Below are 22,698 nucleotides of genomic sequence, written 5' to 3'. Positions count from 1 at the left end.
CCAAAACCCGACTCATGTTGGTCAGTTGCGATGCACCACAGTATTTCAAGTGTTTATTACATTATATGCGAATATTCAACGTAGCCTTTCCTTTGAAGCATTATATCTGAAAGATTATTTTATAAAATATTAAAGCATCGTACTTATTATTATTCAACAAAATAATAATGAACTGAACTTCATTTACTCAGAAATGGTTATTGTCATTTATGAAACAGCAGAATGCTTGGCGATAACACGCCACGGTATCTGGGTCAAGCTAAGCGATAGATTAAGCCAGTAAATGAGGATACGTACGATTTTTCCACAAAACACTGACCACAGTTTTTTTTCGTATTTTTTTACACCTTCTCTCTTCTAGGAACCAGGGGATGAAACATAGTTTGTTTGTTAGCCTTAAATTTATATCCGGTTTGATATATGTATATAAACATTAACGCTTTTCAAGGCAACATATAAGCTAACGTAGTAAACGATTTACATCCACGGTTTTTAATTACGACGATAATATAAAAAATGATTTTCATTTTGTTTGGTAAGTATACATTTTTATGTTATGTCTGAATCACTTATAGTTTCTACCACAGAGATGAACAATACTTAAAACAATTGCTAAATTGTTCAGCTATCAATTCGTACAATTTAAACGGCAATAGACTTACAGATAAATCAAACGCATTTACAGAAATCAGACAAAGTGAAAACTTTGCTATACAAGTATAACCAGCATAATTAAATGTAATGCAAATCGATTTCTTTTACAGTTGGTGAAACAAAAGAAAAAAATGCGTTCGATTAAAGAATTTCGTTCACCGTGCATTTCTCTGTCTTTCATCTAAATATTCATATAACTATACCGAGTTGATATTTTAAATCATGATTATGTAAGTTTGACAGTAATTGATGGAATAATGTTATAATAATACGATATGTTTCAGTGACAGTATTCGGGGTATCATCAGCTGTGCCTTCCGAGACACTGTCTGTTACAAATGGTGGCGACAAGGGTGTCTGGGGACAACCAGAGTATTGTGCTAACAACACATACGCTGTAGGCTACGATATGAAGGTAGTCAATGCTTTTTACATTTTATTACCTGTACTAGAGACTTTAAGTATAATATATAAAGGTATGAGATTGTAGCATCTCTAAAGATATCAATACAGACTTTTGAAATCCTACATGATTTCCTCATGACAAGTCATAAATGCATTATTTGCAAGGGAATTTTAGGGGTTGACAACGATGGCACTTCAGAGACACACTTATTCATCAATACCTAAAGAGAAGTTCATAGTCTTGATGGTATTCAGACAGTAAAGTTTCTATTATAGTCTAATTTATTTACATGGATTTAAAATCTGCCAACATATAAAGTAATGCGATAAAATATGTATTTATGAATGACCAAAGACCTAGGATGTATACTTTTTAATCATCGTTCCACCGTAATTGCATGATATCAGCAGACAATTTCCGCAGTAACTGGTCGTTTGGACCTGGAAACACGCAACACAGATAATAATTTGTATTTATAAGCAATGTACATATCATACACCTAACCACAGGCAATCAAATGATAATCGCTAAAATCAAAAACGTTTTAATTGTATATCACACTCCTGTTTTTGGAATTACAAAGTAACGTGCTGATTTCTTTATATACTACTTCAGATAGAAGGGCGACAAGGATGGTTTGGTGATGATACAGCCCTGAATGGCATCAAGCTGATTTGTAGGTCTCCAGACGAATATAGTTCCATCAAGAACCATGTTACATCGAAAGTTGGATCGTGGGGTAGATGGGTTGGCGAAGCATACTGCAATAGTGGTGCCGGCAAACGGGATTTCTTGACAGCATTTAGCCTTCAAGTTGAACGAAACGTAAGTTTCGAGAATTTCAATAAAAAATCTTATATCAAAATTTATTAGAAGAACCTTTGAAGGCATAGAACTAAACAAAACTAAATAGCAGCATGACTGACTTGGCGTGACTGAGTCTGGTCATCGGGGGTAATTAAATGTGCAACAGCCTTTTAAATATAATTATAAAATACATTGTAAAACAATACATTTTCAAAAAAGTCATTGTTTTTTTGGAAATTTCTCAAAACGTTTTAATGTCTTTTAGAAGTAAACAAATTTCATTTTTGCACTACTGAATTTTAATTAAACTTAGAACAAGGTGTTTTGACATCAGAAAATCTCGTGACATACATCCCTGTCCAGTCCTTTTGGTGAATTATTTTTCATTAACCTTTATAGCTCGCTGGCGGCAAGTGATTCTGCCTTTGCGACCAGTGCAGACAAAGATTTGCCTGCACATCCGTGCAGTCTGATCATGGTCTGCACTGTTCGCTATTCAGTCAGTAAATTTTCAGTAAACACCCATTCGAATAATAAATGGCATCGCTCAAATTGAACGATGGACCAGTTCATTTTAGAAATTTAGCAGGCTAAGGGCTAAAGTTATGTGCTTATTTTTTTTGCCTAGAAACGCTTGATATATTTAGGTTTTATCATATTTCCTTTGACGCAGCTGTATGATTATTTTCCGCAGGGTGTTGCTGACGGTACATCTGCAAATTACGTAAAGTTTGAGTGTCGTGATCTCGAACGTTTCAAGACGTCCTATGAGATGTCAAAAGCACCTGGTCATGGAAAATGGGGTACATACGGGCCTTGGAGTTCCCAGTGTCCTGCTGGAAAAGCAATATGTGGAATCAAAACAAGGATAGAACCACCAAGAGGACGAAGAGCAGATGATACTGCACTGAATGATGTTGTTTTTTACTGCTGCGATTAAGTCAACATCATGATTAATTTACTTTGCAAATAAATGGGGAAAATGTACCTGCAATGTTGTCCGATCAGAGACAAGTGAATACTACAGTAAATGTTGTAATGATATTTCCACCTTTTGAGTGTGTTCACTTCTTCATGAGTTCTCATCACTGCAATGGTCATAAAAAAGTACCATTGGTGATGTACTGTAACATTTGTTAACTCTTATACTGTATGCTAACAAGTTGAATAAATTGTAATGTTATAAAAATACAGCTGATATCATTTCTTTCTCCATTTTAAACAAAGTGTGAAAAGATAGTAACAGAAATCTACATTTCAAGAAAGACATATTGAATTCATCAACATACATATTACATAGAGTCAACAAGTCAAGTCAAGTCAACAATTTTATTTTGTAATTAAGGGCCACCGGCCCACAATACATAAACATACAAGTAATGAGACATGTGGTTGTGCACCCAGCATTTAAGAAACTCTTTTAATAATGCATGTTTGAATCAAGTGAGTATTCTCCCTTTAACATTCACATCAATAATCTATATATTTAGTAAATGTTAGACTATCACTGCTATTCTAGAAAAAGATACTGTAGAACCAATGTGTACCAGGTGTATAAATACTGATTACTAATTATATCAGATCAATCTTGGCTTTAGAAAAAAGGAAAAATAGCATGAAATTCACATTTAACATCATCAATATGAAGTTCAATGTTTCAATGTTTTTATAAAGTGCTGACAGATATTTGTATAAGAAGTAATATTAATGCCTCCCTGTTTCATTTCTAATTTCAATTTTGTAATTAATGATGCTTATGTATACAAGCATAGACACGTAGTTTGTGTACCTGGCCCAGAATATAGACATAATTAAAAATGTTTGTAAGGATTGGACTAATATAACACAGAGACGCAATGGCGAGGTTCCCGCTTAAATGATAGAGGAAAAACACAGATAATCAAGGACACTCTGTAAGCCAGCGGAATGTTTTCCTCGAATGAAAAATTCTACGTGTCTTGAGGGCTTCGAACTAGAAGTAGTGATTCGAAGTCACGGTCTTTAAAGTAAAATAAGATCATTGAATATGATAAACTTATTGAATGACTTTTCATTTAATGAGTTATGTAACATGACACCAGAAATTTTCACAGTTTCATTTTCATAAATATTGAGAATAGATCGGTTATAAAGCACAAGCTATGAACAGGTGAATTATGTTAGGATTCACGTAATATTATGTGATAATTATGCTGTGTTTAAAAATATCTATGTCTGCAAAGTTTTATGCAAGGTATTTTGTGACGTATTCATTTGGCCTAAACTAAACAGAAATATATAAACGTTGAACTCCTGACAACATTTTGTAGTTTTATTATTACCTTAGTTATAAGCTAGACTAACCACTAGACTGATAGTAAAGAATTTGTCACAATTGTTTTTTTAAAAATGTGTTGTTTGTTTTATTTATGTTATTGTGACAAATGCCAGTCTAATTTACAGATTTTCTCAGAGAACTGATTCTAATATGATATTGGACCTAAGATATAGATTGGCTATATTCACAATTTTAAAACTAAAAATTCAAAAATATATATCATAGTCTAGGAGCTAGTCTAGTTATAAGCATACGCTGTCTGAGGAAGTAATGCGTAAAACTGTCCAACAAAATTTGAATCATTCGGCAAAACACACGGGATGTCAATTACCGTCTCAATGTACAACACTTGAGGCACTTAAAAATTACGTCGAGGAGACTTGAGTTTGCTTTTGTTGACCAATAGGAGTTAACGTCTTTGATAAGCACCATTTTTTTGCGATGTAAAAATGGTAATCAGAAATAAAACATAATGTATGTGATAGATCGGTTGCAGGTTCAGTGATGTTTACAATTAGGGCCTACATAACATGTAAATTTTACAGACTTTGATATTTATCACAGACACTTATTAGTAAGCCCTTAATTCCCACTTCCTTTCCTGCAAACCTCGAATTATCAAGTCAATATCTTTTAGCTTTTTAAAAGAGCCTGAGCAAGGGTCTCGAACATAAAGCAAGTTTTGTTATACGATCAATACGTTTAAAACATTCATTTAATATGAATGTATTAAAAAGTAAAGACAGTTTACTTAAAAATTGTGAATAAAATTTTCTGCTCGGTGTTGCTCAGTCCCTTTCCAGCAGTGTCGGATCACAAGCAGTATCATCGCTGGTTGCAACAGGTAAACTTTCATATTATCAGTTCCTTGGTGGTTAAGTGGTCTGATTCTCTGCTATTTCCTTTCCAACAGCGGGATCGCTTTCTATTACAGCCGTTGTTAAGTATAAAATGTGTTATATATTTTTTCACAACAGAATCACGCCGAGTCATTTTTTTTATTTGCTCAATTGTTATAATCATTGAAGCCAACGTAAGCAAACAGCACATATGTTAAGAGTTATAGTTTCAAAGAAAGTATCGAAAATATTCCTTGATTTGTTTCATAAATGTATACATACATGTTATCTAATATCCTATTAAAATTTGCCCGTTAATATAATTCAAACATATCAACATTGCTTTAATGAATTTAAATGTTATTCATTTTCTACGATACTTTACTTAGCATTTTAATCAATGCTATTTCTAATCCGTAAATGTGTAATGCAGAGGTTGTTATCTTGATTTGACGGGCATTTGAAATAGGGTTGTGACGTTGTATCACTGTGTGACACCACTGACAACTTGTTCTTTTCTTATCCACACCATTTACACCTTGTTCTTTTCTTATCCACACCATTTTACACCTTGTTCTTTTTTTATCTACACCATTTACACCTTGTACTTTTCTTATACACACCATTTACACCTTGTACTTTTCTTATCCACACCCTTTTACACCTTGTTCTTTTCTTATCCACACCATTTACACCTTGTACTTTTCTTATACACACCATTTACACCTTGTACTTTTCTTATCCACACCCTTTTACACCTTGTTCTTTTCTTATCCACACCATTTACACCTTGTTCTTTTCTTATCCACACCATTTACACCTTGTACTTTTCTTATCCACACCCTTTTACACCTTGTTCTTTTCTTATCCACACCATTTACACCTTGTACTTTTCTTATCCACACCATTTACACCTTGTACTTTTCTTATCCACACCCTTTTACACCTTGTTCTTTTCTTATCCACACCATTTACACCTTGTTCTTTTCTTATCCACACCATTTTACACCTTGTTCTTTTCTTATCCACACCATTTACACCTTGTTCTTTTCTTATCCACACCCTTTTACACCTTGTTATTTTCTTATCCACACCATTAACACCTTGTTCTTTTCTTATCCACACCATTTTACACCTTGTTCTTTTCTTATCCACACCATTTACACCTTGTTTTTTATCCACACCAATTTACACCTTGTTCTTTTCTTATCCACACCATTTTACACCGTGTTCTTTTCTTATCCACACCATTTACACCTTGTTCTTTTCTTATCCACACCATTTTACACCTTGTTCTTTTCTTATCCACACCATTTTACACCGTGTTCTTTTCTTATCCACACCATTTACACCTTGTTCTTTTCTTATCCACACCATTTTACACCGTGTTCTTTTCTTATCCACACCAATTTACACCTTGTTCTTTTCTTATCCACACCATTTTACACCGTGTTCTTTCCTTATCCACACCATTTACACCTTGTTCTTTTCTTATCCACACCATTTTACACCGTGTTCTTTTCTTATCCACACCAATTTACACCTTGTTCTTTTCTTATCCACACCATTTTACACCGTGTTCTTTTCTTATCCACACCATTTACACCTTGTTCTTTTCTTATCCACAAATAAATTGACTTTAAAGCAGCTAATGTCTGTGGCAAAGGGCAACAATTGGACCCAAATTTTTAACTTTATCTGTTTTCGATATATGTGTTCTTGATGATCCGTCTCGAAAGTCTAGATTCCTTTAGTGACATATGGCTAATAAAAGTCGCATCAGCAATCCCAAGAGGGGAATCATTTATAGTAACATTTGCAATAATGTTTCATCAATTTACACTTACACAAGTGATGTCTAGCTTTTGACTAGTAGGCCATCCAAAATAAACTTAGTTTTAGTTTCATCATTTGTAAATGTGATAATACATTTACATTGATTTCTCTTATGTAAAATGCTTTGATATTTTGAAGCTTCATCCTAGTTCTCTGATCTTTGACGATATCATTTTGTGAAAGTTTTTTAATATATATTTATTCCGTGCGTAGGTACACCGATAATGGCCTGGTGAGACAATCCGTCATTTCTATGGAAACCAACCGTACAGTAAATATGAGATAATTATATCTCAATGTTTCTGCAACCTTTCCACAAGAGTCCACCTGATAAACAAACCAGGTAATGAAAATGGACACACTGAAAACTAAATTTCAGGTACCCATGTTTCCAGATATAAACGAAAAAAAAAATACTAACACTTATTTCAAATTGGTTATGTAAAATACGTCTGAAAAATCCGTAAGTGACACATTACAAGTATATATAATGTAGCTCGATAAGATTCCTCCCCCACACACACACACACACACACACACACACACGCCCCCGCCACCGTTCAACGCTCAGTTTTTAGCTGTAGTTGTTTGTCATTGAATAATGATAAACAGTTGAGATTTTAGGGGATTGGGAATTTTACTTCGAGATAAACCAAGATTCGACTTCAAATAATATTGTGTACATGTATTTTCGGGATGGGACTAGAAAATGGCATCGAGATGCCGGAATTTTGAGATAACCTAGTTTGAAGTATCGGGTTTCAACTGTAATTTTATCTTCTTGGCTATGACATCATACTTTATAGCAATATTAAATTATATATCTTTAACACACGTGCTGATTTCAAGAAACAAATAAAAGTGACGGGCATTAGTTTTCATTTAAACAGTTGTTAGAAACGGTAGAGACTTTGGTGTCTTGTGAACTAATTTAGTTTTGTGCAAAAACATATATGAGCTAGGCTACGATATAAGGTAAAGTGTGTCACCTGTCCACAGGATTTAGTAAAACACACGTTATAAATCAAGTATTATCCAAAGAAAATGGAAAGTTTATTTTTCGGAAAACAAAATCGCCATGAAGTTAAACATCTTTATGAGGTGAACATAATTGAACAGCAATATCAACAAATATATAAACGAGTAAAAATGTTAAGACATAACTTTTAACGTTTATTTTGCTATTAAATTGTTCTTTAGAATCAAAATACACATGTAACGGATCACAAGAAGTATTAAACTTATAAACTGAAATCTGATGGTCTGGGAGACAATCATGCCAATTTAATATCTTCGCATTGTATTGTTTTCAGCAGTACATAACATTATATAGATACACGTACTTTGAATAGAAATATTCTTAGTTTTACCTACGAAAAGTAGTGACAAATTAGCGAGCATAGTGTTTGGCTGTTGAAGATTGACCTGCCATAAAAAGGGTAAGAAAAGTGTTTGGGGAGTCTGCGTTTTCAGAACATGGCTTTCCCTGATGGATATTCATCCTTGTTTTAAGCTTGTTATCATGTTGGGTAACAGTGTAATAGAAAAAGTGTTTTCCAATAGAAGTCCTACTACGGAAACACTTACTTGGTTCAATACAGTTTAACAATAAAACGGCAGATGCCAGTCATGTTAGGAGTTTCACGCAAAACATGTAACTATTTCCTCTCTCTAAAATTAGAGAGAAATACAGGGTTGGTCAGCAGAAGTCAACAAACAAAGGGCACGTTTCTGTGGGTTGTACATAGGAAAATACGCAACCGGATAGGGAAGAACTTTGTTATTTCTGATGAGGCCATGTTCTACTTCAACGGAACATATGGGCAAAGGCGGTTGTGCTGTATAGGAGTGACAATGATCGCGAGAAATGAAGATTCTTCTGCTTGATTCTTTTGCTTCAGGAGTTATTTATTCGGCTTGAGTTTCATTTCAAGGCAATACAGAGATTCGAATTGTCAACAAATGAATCAGAGTGACCTCTAAATACTGTATAAAAGGTTTCAATACAATTTTAACTTTTCTTTCAGACATTGTTTTGACAAAAATGTCTGTTCCCAGAAGATTTTGCTTAATGTTTGATTTTCATGAATCCATCGATGTCAGCTATTTTTCAACGAAAAATGATAAGATAAGTTTTCAGTTGTTGGTATTAATGGAGTTTTGATCAGATATGATATATTCATTTCACAAACATTTTTAAACATTTCTTTTCCTCGCCATGACGTAACGTCCAGTATTGAAGAAAGAGCTCAACATTCCAAGAAAATTATAATTAGGGGCCCGTTTGTGGTATCTGAACCAAAATAAATAGATTTGTCATAAAATTGAATTAATTTCTCTTTATGTAAAATGATAGAGATTATATCCTATGAAATAAATGCTTAGCATAAAACTTATGAATTTTTGTGAGTGATTTAACTTCAGTTTGCGTATTCACCTAAAACAGTATGTTTTAATGACAAGAAAGGACCTTTGCAAGAAAACTCTTTCTTATAATTTTTCTTTAATATAGTAACTAGAAAAACAAATACGACTCGATTAAGTATCCTTTAACCATAATTGCATCTATAGTTAATGTAAACACAACAGGAGATGACATTTGTTTCCGATGATAAATAAATTGGCATCTTCACTGCTTGAATTTTCATTTCAACGAACCGAAACAAATAATAAAAGCTAGAGTGGTTGCAGGTGGTTTAATACAAGGGCTGTTTCAAAAATAACGTAGACTTTTTTTGTCAAAAGCTGCTTGTTGTTTATAGTGCAATGGGAAATATTTGTGTTATTTTGTCATTTTTGTAACATTTTTACTGATAATTGAAGCGTGTGGAACGTTTTAATTACCATAGCTACGCTTAACCGGAGCAGTGGCTTTTTCGTCTGTCATAATTTCAATTTAGCTGCTAATTTCACACTGACAGCCCTCTTGTTTACTTGAAATACGCCAAAGTGCAGCAACACGTCAGGGCGGCATGCACCGAAAGTATGGCGTGATTCGGATGGAAGGCGGAAGTAAACAAAGTTTAAAGTAAGTGAGTAATGCTGTTTAAAAGGCATGTAATTTCGTCATAGGCTTGCGCAGCTAATCAGAAAGTTGTTAAGTTACGTGATTACCAACTGAAATTTACAATGTTCGGTCATATGTCTTGATCTTCAAGCGGTACAAACAATTTACAAATGGTCTAGAGTTGCTAAAAGACAGCAAAAGTATATTTTACTCAGAAATGTACCTTATCTTTGCCATGCATTCTTTCTTATTATACGAAATACCAGTATATTCCTCCTTTACTCATTGGGAAATACCTACTAGCATTATATCTGTAAAAACTGTCATGACAATCTGGTTAAGAAATTATTGTCGTGAAAACGTTTATGAAGCAGACCGCTTTTTAGTTTTAGTACCTCCTCCAAACACACATGCCTTTAGCGTCTTAATACCCAAAAGCTAACGGTCAATCTACTTAAAACCGATCAAAATAAAATAAAATAGGTTGATTTATTGATGGTGACGCTGCTGATATGCAACAAAAATACACAGCAAGGTACATCCTGTTTACACTTCTTTTAATTTTCCGTTTTTTGTGTGTGGTTTTTCTTCTTCCATGAAACCGTAACAGGATACGCCTTTTTTCTTCGTTAAATGGATGAGGAATCCTGGGCAACAATGTGTATATAAGCGGTGTTTTCCTTTCCATTTAGCTTAAGGCTAAATCGTTTTCACAATAGCTAACATAAAATGGCTTCTATTTTATATGTTATTGTTTTCTTAGTGCTTGGTAAGTACAAATTATGTATTATAGTTACACACTGTTACATCAATTTTCAGCTAATACTGGTGTACATGTCTCATGAAATTATATTTTAAAACATTTTACACATTTCAGGCTTCCACCATGGTAAATCTCTGAGAAGTAGCGATCAAATGATTACTACAAATTTAATCCTATCTTATATAAACGTATGCACCGGTACAAATGTATCTCAACGGTACAAACTCATACAATATCCAAGTAATTGGCAACCGGTCTAAAATCTAATTCAATTATAATTTGGAATTACATATAGATCTATTATAATGGCTTTAAATTCAGAACTATTTGTAAAAGAAACAAGGTTCAACAATTTTCTGAAATATATCAAGACTTCAGTGATGCCCTCGGTTTTTAAATATTTTATCAAGTGATTTTAATCAATTTTAAAATTCAAACTTTATTTTTACTATGTCTATAATTCATACAATATCCAAGTATTGGGCAACCGGTCTAAAATCTAATTCAATTATAATTTGGAATTACATATATTACAATGGCTTTAAATTCAGAACTATTTGCAAAAGAAAAAATATTTTATCAAGTGATTTTGATTAATTTTAAAATTCAAACTTTATGCGATACAATTTGCAGTATCTACTTCTGTGGTTTAAAGAGTAAGATTAGAACATGAGATGACTTTAGTTATGCAATTTTATTTTCAGTTGCGACATCAGGGACGTTCTCAATAGCAGTCTCAAAAACTCTCTCTGTTACAAACGCTAATGACTGGGGTGATTGGGGTGATGCACAATATTGTGGTGAACGTACATACGCTGTTGGCTACGATATGAAGGTAGTGTTTAAAATTCTTAACAAGCATGAAAATATAAACATAAAGAGATGATTATTTCTGAAATATGTAAAGTTTTATTCATTTTTTCATTTTTGAGATATTTAGTTTTAAGACATGAACAATATGTATATTAGAAAAAACATCGTATGCCGCGTGGATCTTAAATAACGTGCAACTTAATATAACAGATCGAGGAACGGCAAAGAAGAGGTGACGACACAGCTCTGAATGGCATCAAACTGATATGCCAGTCTCCATTCGGTCATACTTCTAGACGTGGCGTAGCAACATCAAGCGTTGGTCCATGGGGTGGATGGGTCGGAGAAGCATTATGTGACAATCGTAATGGCAAACAACATTTCTTGACATCATTCAACTTGCAAAGTGAAAAAAAGGTATTGCAATACGATATAGAACACATATTCTGTAAACTCATATACATCATGAACAACACCATACTTTTTTCTACATAACGATAACACAACTTATAAGTTTTTACGGCAAAAAGTGTGGAAAGATCGTGTTTAACATCACTGTTTTCCCTAAACATAGCCCTGAAAAACCGTAATGCTATTCCTTCCAATTACCGACACTAGTATAATGCTACGTGATACATCTTATTTTTGTTTACAAACACGGTGTCAATGTTGAAATATACTTCAAATTGACGATGTTTAAAACAAAGTTATCACATATCTCAATTTGATCTTATTGTGTAAGCATATCACAACAGTTTTTGTCCTTTTTGCAGCAAGGAAAAGGCGACGACACCTCTGCAAATTTTGTAAAATTCAAGTGCAGGGATTTAGTTGGCTCCTTGCCTTCGTATGAAATGTCTAGAGATCCTGGATTCGGAGAATGGGGTCAGTACGGATCCTGGAGTTCTGAGTGCTATAAAGGGACTGCTATTTGCGGTATTAAGACAAGGGTTGAGGTACCACAGGGAAGAGGAGATGATACAGCACTGAACGACGTTATATTTTACTGTTGCAGATAATTGTTTTATTACTTTACATGTTAATATATTTATCATACTTGGTGAATATTCGGCTGTGATACTTTCTTTTTCATTGGTTCAATCATTTTAAAAATGTATTATTTTCTGAAGATGGTGTTTAAGTACAAGAGTGGAGTAGATACCAAAAAATATGATAGTGTCGAAGATATTCTATTTAACAGCGAATATAACGATGAAGAAATTAAAGATGCCATACTGAAAAAATCCAAGGAAAGCCTCCTCTGGTAATTTGATAGCGAACATTTATTTGGAATGATGCATTTTGCCAAAACTGAGGAAATTGTTCAATAGAATATTTAAATCAGAAGAATTCCCTAGTGCTTGGACACACTGTAATTTTAATACCTGTACATAAAAAGGGTAGTTTAAATGAACTGACAATTATGGGGCAATCACTGGTCGATTTATTAGTAAAATAAATGTAAGTATTTGAATAAACGAAATAACCTTCTTGTAAATGCATATGATAAAATTACGGAAAAGCCGGGGCCGGTTTCCGCTCTGGTTATTCCACAGTTGATAATGGTTTAATTCTATATTCTATGATAAGCAATACTTGTGTAAAAAAGGTAAAAGTCTTTATGTAGCCTTTATCGACTTTAAAAAGGCATTTGATTTTTAAACACAGAACAAAACTTTACCAAGCCTTAAATCAAAGTGGTATAAAAGGTCATTTATTCAAATCATACAAGCAGTATAACAATACGTTAAGGCTGTGTAAGAAAGGGATCTGTCTGTTCAAATTATTTGATGCCCTATTGGCCTAAGACAAGGATGTAAGCTGGTCCAATCTTATTTGTTTATTTATCAATGAATAGCATCAGTATTTAGAAAATTGTGGGTCACAGGGTGTTCAGTTGAGTCCAGATGGGGTTTGAAGTATTTAATTAATGTTTGCAGATGAGTTGCCCTTGTTTCCGACACAGGGTGGGAAATTACAGAAACAATTAAATGCGTGCATCAATATTGTATAGATTGGCATCTGTCTGTTATATTAGCAAGACAAAAGTAGTTGTATTAAAAATGGTGGTCAGCTGACAAAAATGAAAAATGGTTTTATGACGGTACTCGTATTGAAAAAACAAAATTCTTTTATGTATGTAGGTTTACAATTCACATGCCGTAGTCATTGTTTAAAATGGTGTTGTATGGCTTCAAGCAAAAAGGGTTATTGTTTCCCTCTTGCAGAGTTTGAAAAATGTATTACCTATGTCACACAAAACATATTTTAAGATATTTGAACTAAATTGTACCTGTACTACTTTATGGGTCTGGTTATGGGGAATCCATATGATGGAATACTGAAAGAGTACATATATATGCATGTAAACGGTTCTTAAATGCTTCCCTTTAAGCATGTAATGAAGCATTATGGGAGACTGTGGTCGTATCCTATGTATATTGTAGCACAAAAAAGATGTTATTAAGTACTGGATCAAGATTTAAAAAATGCCTGCTGTCGATATTGAAAAAATGCTATAACATGTTTTAAAATTAGTTTCCCTGGATACAGTAAGGGGCCAGTGTTATAAACGTAATTTGTACAGTAAGGGAAATTTGGAAAATTTTTGGGAAAGTCAAAAAGTAAACAATCAAAATGTTTTATATATACCTATTTGCAACGTCTAAAAGACCAGTAACTGCAAATGTGGAACACAAAATGTGCTGAGAATAAAAAATTTAAAACATATTACCATGTATTTAAGACAAATTTTGATGTCGAAGCATATGTAGATGTATAGATATAGTTAAGTTTAGATCAAGTATCGTCTCTCTAAGATCCTCATCTCCCCAACTAATTAATAGAAAAAGGAAGAAAAAGGGGGTATACCTAAAAATGATAGATTATGTTTTTATTGTAAAAACTGTGTCGAAGACAGTACCATTTTATATTATTTTGTCCAATAATAGAAATATACGACAAAAATATCTGCAAGAAAAATATTTAGAAAATCCAAATGTTAATAAATTTTTGTATTTAAATGTCAAGTTACCAATGTTAATTTAAAAGGGAAACTTGGCAATATACATATTAAGCATTTAAGTTAAGAGCGGAATATAGTGACAATAGGTAAAATAAAATTTGTAAAATTTGTGACGAACTGAATAATACTGTATTATTTGTGTATTATATTAATAAATGTCAGTGGGTATCACACAAGTACAAACTGTATGCATGTATTGTATAAGCTTAGCTATGTAAATATTGTGTATATGGGCCGGAGGCCTTCATGCTTGTTGAAATAAACTGAATCTTTTTCATTGTTGACATTTTGAAATAGTAGGAACTTCCAATTTGAAAGAGTACATAGAATCTCTTTTTTAAACACTGTATGTTTCATGGGGAAAAAAACAATGTATGTTTTTGTTTCCGTAATTACGTTTACCATGTTTTCAGGTTTTGCAGATTTTGTAAGTTTTATCAAATCGTAGTATTAGCAGATATTATGTCTATTAAAGGAAATGATATTTGTTTGTTTGGGTGAAAGATTAAAATCTATTCAAATTTATGAGCAACATATGCATTATAATTTCCACGAGTTGCACAAGTCCGGATGAAAATGTATGATATAGGTTTCTGATTTTTAACCAGAACCAAACACAATCTCCTTTTATTTTGTGCATTTTAACGATAGTATTTTAAAATCTTCTTTAAAAGGTCAGTGGGGACCCAAAGATGTATGAAGTAACGTTACGCATGATTAACGAGGAAATTAAGTTTCTAATAAAATGTTAGATCACTTTATAAGAGAACAATAAACCTAGAAACTGCAAATTTTTAAATGAATTTTTATTACTTACAGTATAAAAGATATTCATCCGTCCTTAAGCGTAATCCCACGTATTGACATTATATATGATAGCCAGTGAAACAGGCAACATATTATCCACCGTAGTATTTAGTTAAGTAATACTGAATGCATGAACTAAACGTGCAAGTTTTTCATAAAAGTGTAGTGATAATCACACATATGTTGTAAAACATTTTTTATGATATGTGCATGTTTTAGTCAGTCACTCATTTTATATCGAATAAAATCATTATTATATAAGCATTTCTGATATTCATTGGCTTCTTTTAAACTATATCAACTATATCCTCTATCAAGCTCTTTTGATTTTTAAAATGCAAAATAAAATTAAATCCACATGAGGATAAAACAAAGAATTCGCTTTGACTCCGGTTAGTGAGTTGGATCCAACATTTTTTTTCTATTTTTACAATATCTGGTTGAGATATTCTCCTGTTTCATCTATTATTAAGTAAAAGCTACACTGCCCAGGATATATATATCCATTTAATTTGCGCCATCCGTTTTTCAATCTTTTATTCCGCGTGTGTATTTAATAGTTAACTACAATGGTTAGATACAGTGCACTTTAATGAATAACATTTACATTGACGTTACGTACGGAAGTCCTTAACACAGAGAAACACGTAAACAGTTTAATGATGTATGACCGTTTAACGACATTAAGCGGAACGTTGTAAACTACAAAGAACAAACATTATTAATTACTATACCTTTACAATGAACTTTTCCAACGATTTTTATAAAAATAGTACAAGTTCGACCACATTTATGATAGCCAAGGTTGTAGAATTATTAATTCTTACTTCTTCTTCGCAGTACAGAGTGATCCGAATAGAGACCAAATTGTTTTAAAGTTCCCCGTAAGATACTGAAATCGGCTTAAACTAGGAAAAATCCGCACTAAAAGGTTTTTGCACTTGTCCTATGCAGTCCTAAGTAAGAATTAATAATTCTACAGCATTTGGTCGAACTTATACTGTTTTTACAAAAATCGCTGGAAAAGTGGACTTGAGCAGGACTTGAACTATTTATCTCCGTATAAAGCGTTCAATAATTTTTTTACGGCGCCAAGTACAGACTCAGGGTAACTTGTCGGGAGGAGATAAGGGTAATAATTCTTTTCTTCTTTTTTTTCAAACGAATTAAATCAATCAAAATGTGAACAATGTGGTGGTTTTAATTCATTTGTAACATAATTTCGAGATAATTTCAATTTGCCAATTTGAAATGTCTTGTCATTTGAATAAAGACTTATACCGTTTGATTTGCTTCCCTTTGAAGTTCTCCATGGGGAACTTTCTTGGAAAAAAATGTGTTTGTATTAGATTTTGCAATATGTTCATCACCTTCCTACGGTTTGTCATCTAATTCACCCCGGATCATCGTTAAAGTGCTTGGATAAAATTCAGTTTTCAACTTATTTAGTTTGTGCTAAAACATATATGAGCTAGGCTACGATATAAGGTAAAGTGTGTCACCTGTCCACAGGATTTAGTAAAACACACGTTATAAATCAAGTATTATCCAAAAAAAAAGGAAAGTTTATTTTTCGGAAAAAAAAAATCGCCATGAAGTTTAAACATCTTTATGAGGTGAAAATAATTGAACAGCAATATCAAAAAAATATATAACGAGTAAAATGTTAAGACATAACTTTTTTAAAGTTTATTTGCTATTAAATTGTTCTTTACAATCAAAATACACATGTAACGGAATACAAGAAGTATTAAACTTATAAACTGAAATCTGATGGTCTGAGAGACAATCATGCCAATTTAATATTTTCGCATTGTATTGTTTTCAGCAGTACATAATATTATATAGATACACGTAAATTTGAATAGAAATATTATAGTTTTTACCTATGAAAAGTAATGACAAATTTGCGAGCATAATGTTTTTGGGTGTTGAAGATTGACCTTCATAAAAAGGGTAAGAAAAGTGTTTGGGGAGTCTGCGTTTTTAAAAACATGGCTTTCCCTGATGGATATTCATCCTTGTTTTAAGCTTGTTATCATATATTCCTCATACTGTTTGTTGGGTAACAGTGTAATAGAAATAGTGTTTTCCAAAAGATTCAATACAGTTTAACAATAAAAAGGCAGATGCCAGTCATGTTAGGAGTTTCACGCAAAACATGTAACTATTTCCTCTCTCTAAAATTAGAGAGAAATACAGGGTTCGTCAGCAAAGTCAACAAACAAGGGGACGTTTCTGTGGTTGTAAAATAGGAAAATACGCAACCCGGGTAGGGAAGAACTTTGTTATTTCTATGAGGCCATGCTCTACTTCAACGGAACATATGGGCAAATGTAGTTGTGCTATATAGGAGTGACAATGATCGCGAGAAATGAAAGATTCTTCAGTAATCTGCTTGATTCTTTTGCTTCAGGAGTTATTTCTTCGGCTTGAGTTACATTTCAAGGCTATACAGAGATTTGAATTGTCAGCAAATGAATCAGAGTGACCTGTAAATACTGTATAAAAGGTTTCAATACAATTTTAACTTTTCTTTCAGACAATGTTTTGACAAAAATGTCTGTTCCCAGAAGATTTTGCTTAATGTTTGCTTTTCAGGAATCCATCAATGTCGGCTATTTTTTCAACGAAAAACAGTTTTCAGTTGTTGGTATTAATGGAGTTTTGATCAGATATATATTTATTTCATAAACATTTTTAAACACTTCTTTTCTTTGCCGTGCCGTAACGTCCAGTATTGAAGAAAGAGCTCAACGTTCCAAGAAAATTATAATTATGGGTCCGATTTTGGTTTCTGAACAAAACATAAATAAAATAGATTTGTCATAAAATTGAATTAATTTCTCTGTATCTAAAATGATAGAGATAGATTATACCCTATGAAATAAATGCTTTGCACGAAACTTATGAATTTTTGTAAGTGATCTAACTTCAATATACACCTAAAACAGAATGTTTTAATGACAGGAAAGGACCTTTGCAAGAAAACTATTTCTTATATTTTTTCTTTAATACAGTAACTATAGAAAAAACAAATACAACTCGATTAAGTAACCTTTAACCATAATTGCATCTATAATAAATGTAAACACAACAGAAGATGACATTTGTTTCCGATGATAAATGAATTGACATCTTCACTTCGACGTGGGGAAACAATATGAAGCTTAAAATTTCATTTCAACGAACCGAAACAAAATAACAAAAGCTAGAGTGTTTGCAGGTGGTTTAATACAAGGGCTGTTTCAAAAATAACGTAGACTTTTTTTTGTCAAAAGCTGCTTGTTGTTTATAGTGCAATGGGAAATATTTGTGTTATTTTGTCATTTTTGTAACATTTTTACTGATAATTGAAGCGTGTGGAACGTTTTAATTACCATAGCTACGCTTAACCGGAGCAGTGGCTTTTTAATCTGTAATAATTTCAATTTAGCTGCTAATTTCACACTGACAGCCCTCTTGTTTACTTGAAATACGCCAAAGTGCAGCAACACGTAAGAGCGGCATGCACCGAAAGTATGGCGTGATTCGGCCATGGAAGGCGGAAGTAAACAAAGTTTAAAGTAAGTGAGTAATGCTGTTTAAAAGGCATGTAATTTCGTCATAAACTTGCACAGCTAATCAGACAGTTGTTAAGTTACGTGCAGATGTTGGCAATTACCAACTGAAATTTGTAAACTAATAAACCAGACGTCACAACAATGTTCGGTCATATGTGTCTTGATCTTCAAGCGGTACATACGATTCACAAATGGTCCAGAATTGCTAAACGACAGCGAAAATACATTTGGCCTTATTTTTTGCCATGCATTCTTTCTTATTATAAGAAATAACAGTATAGATGTTTCTTCTTTCCTCATTGGGGAAATATCTACTAGCATTGTACCTGTTGAAACTGTCCTGACATACTGGTTAAGAAATTATTGGTGTGGAAATGTTTATGAAGCAGGTCGCGTTTGAGTTTTTGTACTTCCTCCCTCCAAATACACATGCCATTAGCGCCTTACATACACAAAATCTAACTTAAAAAAACCGATAAAAATGAAATAAATTGATTTATTGACGTTTGGCTCTGCTGACGTGCAACACGAATACAAGGTACATCCTGTTTACACTTTTTTTTAATTTTCCGTTTAGTTTTTTTTTCCATGAAACCGTAACAGGATACGCTTTTTTCTTCGTTAAATGGATGAACAGTCCTGTGTCACAATGTGTATATAAGCGATGTTTTCCTTTCCACTTCGCTTAAGACTAAACCGTTTTTACAATAGCTAACATGCAATGGCTTCTATACTATATGTTATTGTTTTCTTAGTGTTCGGTAAGTACAAATTGTGTATTACAATTATGCTGTTTATATCAATTTTCAGTTATTACTGTTGTACATGCCTCATAAAATTATATTTAAAACTGTTTACACATTTCAGGCTTCCACCATGGTAAATCTCTGAGAAGAGATCAAATGATTACTACAAATTTAATCCCATTTTACATATACCTATGCACCGGTACAAATGTATCTCAACGGTACAAATTCATACAGTATCCAAGTATTTGGCAACCGGTCTAAAATCTAATTCAATTATAATATGGAATTACATATACTACTATGGCTTTAAATTCAGAACTATTTCAAAAGAAACAAGGTTCAACAACTTTTTGAAATATATCAAGACTTCAGTATGCCCTCGGATTTAAAATCTTTTATCAAGTGATTTTAATTAATTTTAAAATTCAAACTTTATTTTCACTACGTCTGTGCCATACAATTTGCAGGTTTAAAGAGTTAGATTAGAACATGTGAAGATTTTAGTTATGTAACTTTATTTTCAGTTGCGACATCTGGGACGTTCTCGGTATCAGTCTCCAAAACTCTCTCTGTTACAAACGCTAATGACTGGGGTGATTGGGGTGATGCACAATATTGTGGTGAAGATACATACGCTGTTGGCTACGATATGAAGGTAGTGTTTAAAATTTCTAAAAATGCATGAAAATGTAAACATTATATCGAGTGTTCAACGCAATAGGGGCGTATCTACATATAATTATTATATGCAATAGGGGCGTATCTACATATAATTATTATATGTAGATACACCCCTATTGCGTTGAACCCTCGATATAGGGATCATTATTTCTGAAATATGTAAAGTTTCATTCATTTTTTTTTAAACTTTTAGATATTTATTTTTTAACTCATAAACAATATGCATGTCAGAGAAACATGGTATGCCGTACGGATCTTGAATAACGTGCAACTTAATATAACAGATCGAGGAATGGATAAAAGGTGACGACACAGCTCTGAATGGCATCAAACTGATATGCCAGTCTCCATTCGGTCATACTTCTAGACGTGGCGTAGCAACATCAAGCGTTGGTCCATGGGGTGGATGGGTCGGAGAAGCATTATGTGACAATCGTAATGACAAACAACAGTTCTTGACATCATTCAACTTGCAAAGTGAACAAAAGGTATTGCAATACGATATAAAACACAGAATCTGTAAAATCATATAAATCATGAACAACACCATACTTTTTTCTACATAACGATAACACAACTTAATATAAGTTTTTACGGCAAAAAGTGTGGAAAGATCGTGTTTAAGATCACTGTTTTCCCTAAACATAGCCCTGAATAACCGTAATGCTATTCCTTCCAATTACCGACACTAGTATAATGCTACGTGATACATCTTATTTTTGTTTACAAACACGGTGTCAATGTTGAAATATACTTCAAATTGACGATGTTTAAAACAAAGTTATCACATATCTCAATTTGATCTTATTGTGTAAGCATATCACAACAGTTTTTGTCCTTTTTGCAGCAAGGAAAAGGCGACGACACCTCTGCAAATTTTATAAAATTCAAGTGCAGGGATTTAGCTGGCTCCTTGCCTTCGTATGAAATGTCTAGAGATCCTGGATTCGGAGAATGGGGTCAGTACGGATCCTGGAGTTCTGAGTGCTATAAAGGGACTGCTATTTGCGGGATTAAGACAAGGGTTGAGGTACCACAGGGAAGAGGAGATGATACAGCACTGAACGACGTTATATTTTACTGTTGCAGATAATTGTTTTATTACTTTACATGTTAATATATTTATCATACTTGGTGAATATTCGGCTGTGATACTTTCTTTTTCATTGTTGACATTTTGAAATAGTAGGAACTTCCAATTTGAAAGCGTACATAGAATCTCTTTTTTAAATACTGTATGTTTCATGGGGAAAAAACAATGTATGTTTTTGTTTCCGTAATTACGTTTACCATGTTTTCAGGTTTTGCAGATTTTGTAAGTTTTATCAAATCGTAGTATTAGCAGATATTATGTCTATTAAAGGAGATGATATTTGTTTGTTTGGGTGAAAGATTAAAATCTATTCAAATTTATGAGCAACATATGCATTATAATTTCCACGAGTTGCACAAGTCCGGATGAAAATGTATGATATAGGTTTCTGATTTTTAACCAGAACCAAACACAATCTCCTTTTATTTTGTGCATTTTAACGATAGTATTTTAAAATCTTCTTTAAAAGGTCAGTGGGGACCCAAAGATGTATGAAGTAACGTTACGCATGATTAACGAGGAAATTAAGTTTCTAATAACTTTATAAGAGAACAATAAACATAGAAACTGCAAATTTTTAAATGAATTTTTATTACTTACAGAACATCTAATTATCTATAAAAGATATTCATCCGTCCTTAAGCGTAATCCCACGTATTGACATTATATATGATAGCCAGTGAAACAGGCAACATATTATCCACCGTAGTATTTAGTTAAGTAATACTGAATGCATGAAATAAACGTGCAAGTTTTTCATAAAAGTGATAATCACACATATGTTGTAAAACATTTTTTATGATATGTGCATGTTTTAGTCAGTCACTCATTTTATATCGAATAAAATCATTATTATATAAGCATTTCTGATATTCATTGGCTTCTTTTAAACTATATCAACTATATCCTCTATCAAGCTCTTTTGATTTTTAAAATGCAAAATAAAATTAAAACCCCTTTAGATAAACAAAGAATTCGCTTTGACTCCCGGGTTTGTGAGTTGGACCAACATTATTTTTCTATTTTACAAATTTGGTTGAGATATTCCTGTTTCATCTATTATTAAGTAAAAGCTACCCCTGCCCAGGAATATATATCCATTTATTTGCGCCATCCGTTTTTTAAACTTTTATTCCGCGTGTGTTTTAATAGTTATACAATGGTTAGATACAGTGCACTTTAAAAGAATATTTTTTACATTGACGTTACGTTTTGTGAAGTCCTTAACACAGAGAAACACGTAACAGTTTAAGAGGTATGACCGTTTTAACGACATAAGTGGAACGTTGTAAACTACAAAGAACAAACATTATTAATTACTATACCTTTACAATGAAC

General features: G+C 32.8%; 3 protein-coding genes and 1 long non-coding RNA gene across 4 annotated transcripts; 3 read left to right on the top strand and 1 right to left on the bottom strand.

Moving 5' to 3' along the window:
* Positions 1 to 409: 409 nt before the first annotated feature.
* LOC123549350 (vitelline membrane outer layer protein 1 homolog) lies at positions 410 to 3,058 on the top strand. The gene is made up of 4 exons (XM_045337377.2): positions 410 to 535; positions 939 to 1,069; positions 1,676 to 1,885; positions 2,562 to 3,058. Exons 1-4 carry the CDS (start codon positions 517 to 519, stop codon positions 2,805 to 2,807), a joined length of 606 nt encoding a protein of 201 aa, XP_045193312.2. The 5' UTR covers positions 410 to 516; the 3' UTR covers positions 2,808 to 3,058.
* A 7,506-nt stretch (positions 3,059 to 10,564) lies between these two features.
* Positions 10,565 to 12,531, top strand: LOC128548683 (vitelline membrane outer layer protein 1-like). The gene is made up of 4 exons (XM_053524040.1): positions 10,565 to 10,635; positions 11,334 to 11,464; positions 11,653 to 11,859; positions 12,216 to 12,531. The coding sequence occupies exons 1-4, from the start codon at positions 10,596 to 10,598 to the stop codon at positions 12,459 to 12,461; spliced, it is 624 nt and encodes a 207-aa protein (XP_053380015.1). The 5' UTR covers positions 10,565 to 10,595; the 3' UTR covers positions 12,462 to 12,531.
* A 2,313-nt stretch (positions 12,532 to 14,844) lies between these two features.
* Positions 14,845 to 22,309, bottom strand: LOC128548980 (uncharacterized). The gene is made up of 2 exons (XR_008367401.1): positions 21,921 to 22,309; positions 14,845 to 15,244 (listed from the first exon to the last, which is right to left on the bottom strand). It is a non-coding gene; the product is annotated as an uncharacterized LOC128548980 (long non-coding RNA).
* Positions 19,448 to 22,223, top strand: LOC123549336 (vitelline membrane outer layer protein 1-like). Its single transcript, XM_045337351.2, has 4 exons — positions 19,448 to 19,598; positions 20,111 to 20,241; positions 20,552 to 20,755; positions 21,115 to 22,223. Exons 1-4 carry the CDS (start codon positions 19,559 to 19,561, stop codon positions 21,358 to 21,360), a joined length of 621 nt encoding a protein of 206 aa, XP_045193286.2. The 5' UTR covers positions 19,448 to 19,558; the 3' UTR covers positions 21,361 to 22,223.
* Positions 22,310 to 22,698: the final 389 nt, after the last annotated feature.

This window comes from Mercenaria mercenaria, chromosome 15, assembly GCF_021730395.1.
Source record: "Mercenaria mercenaria strain notata chromosome 15, MADL_Memer_1, whole genome shotgun sequence".
NCBI lineage: Eukaryota > Metazoa > Mollusca > Bivalvia > Venerida > Veneridae > Mercenaria > Mercenaria mercenaria.
This window is presented reverse-complemented; position numbering and strand designations above follow the sequence as displayed.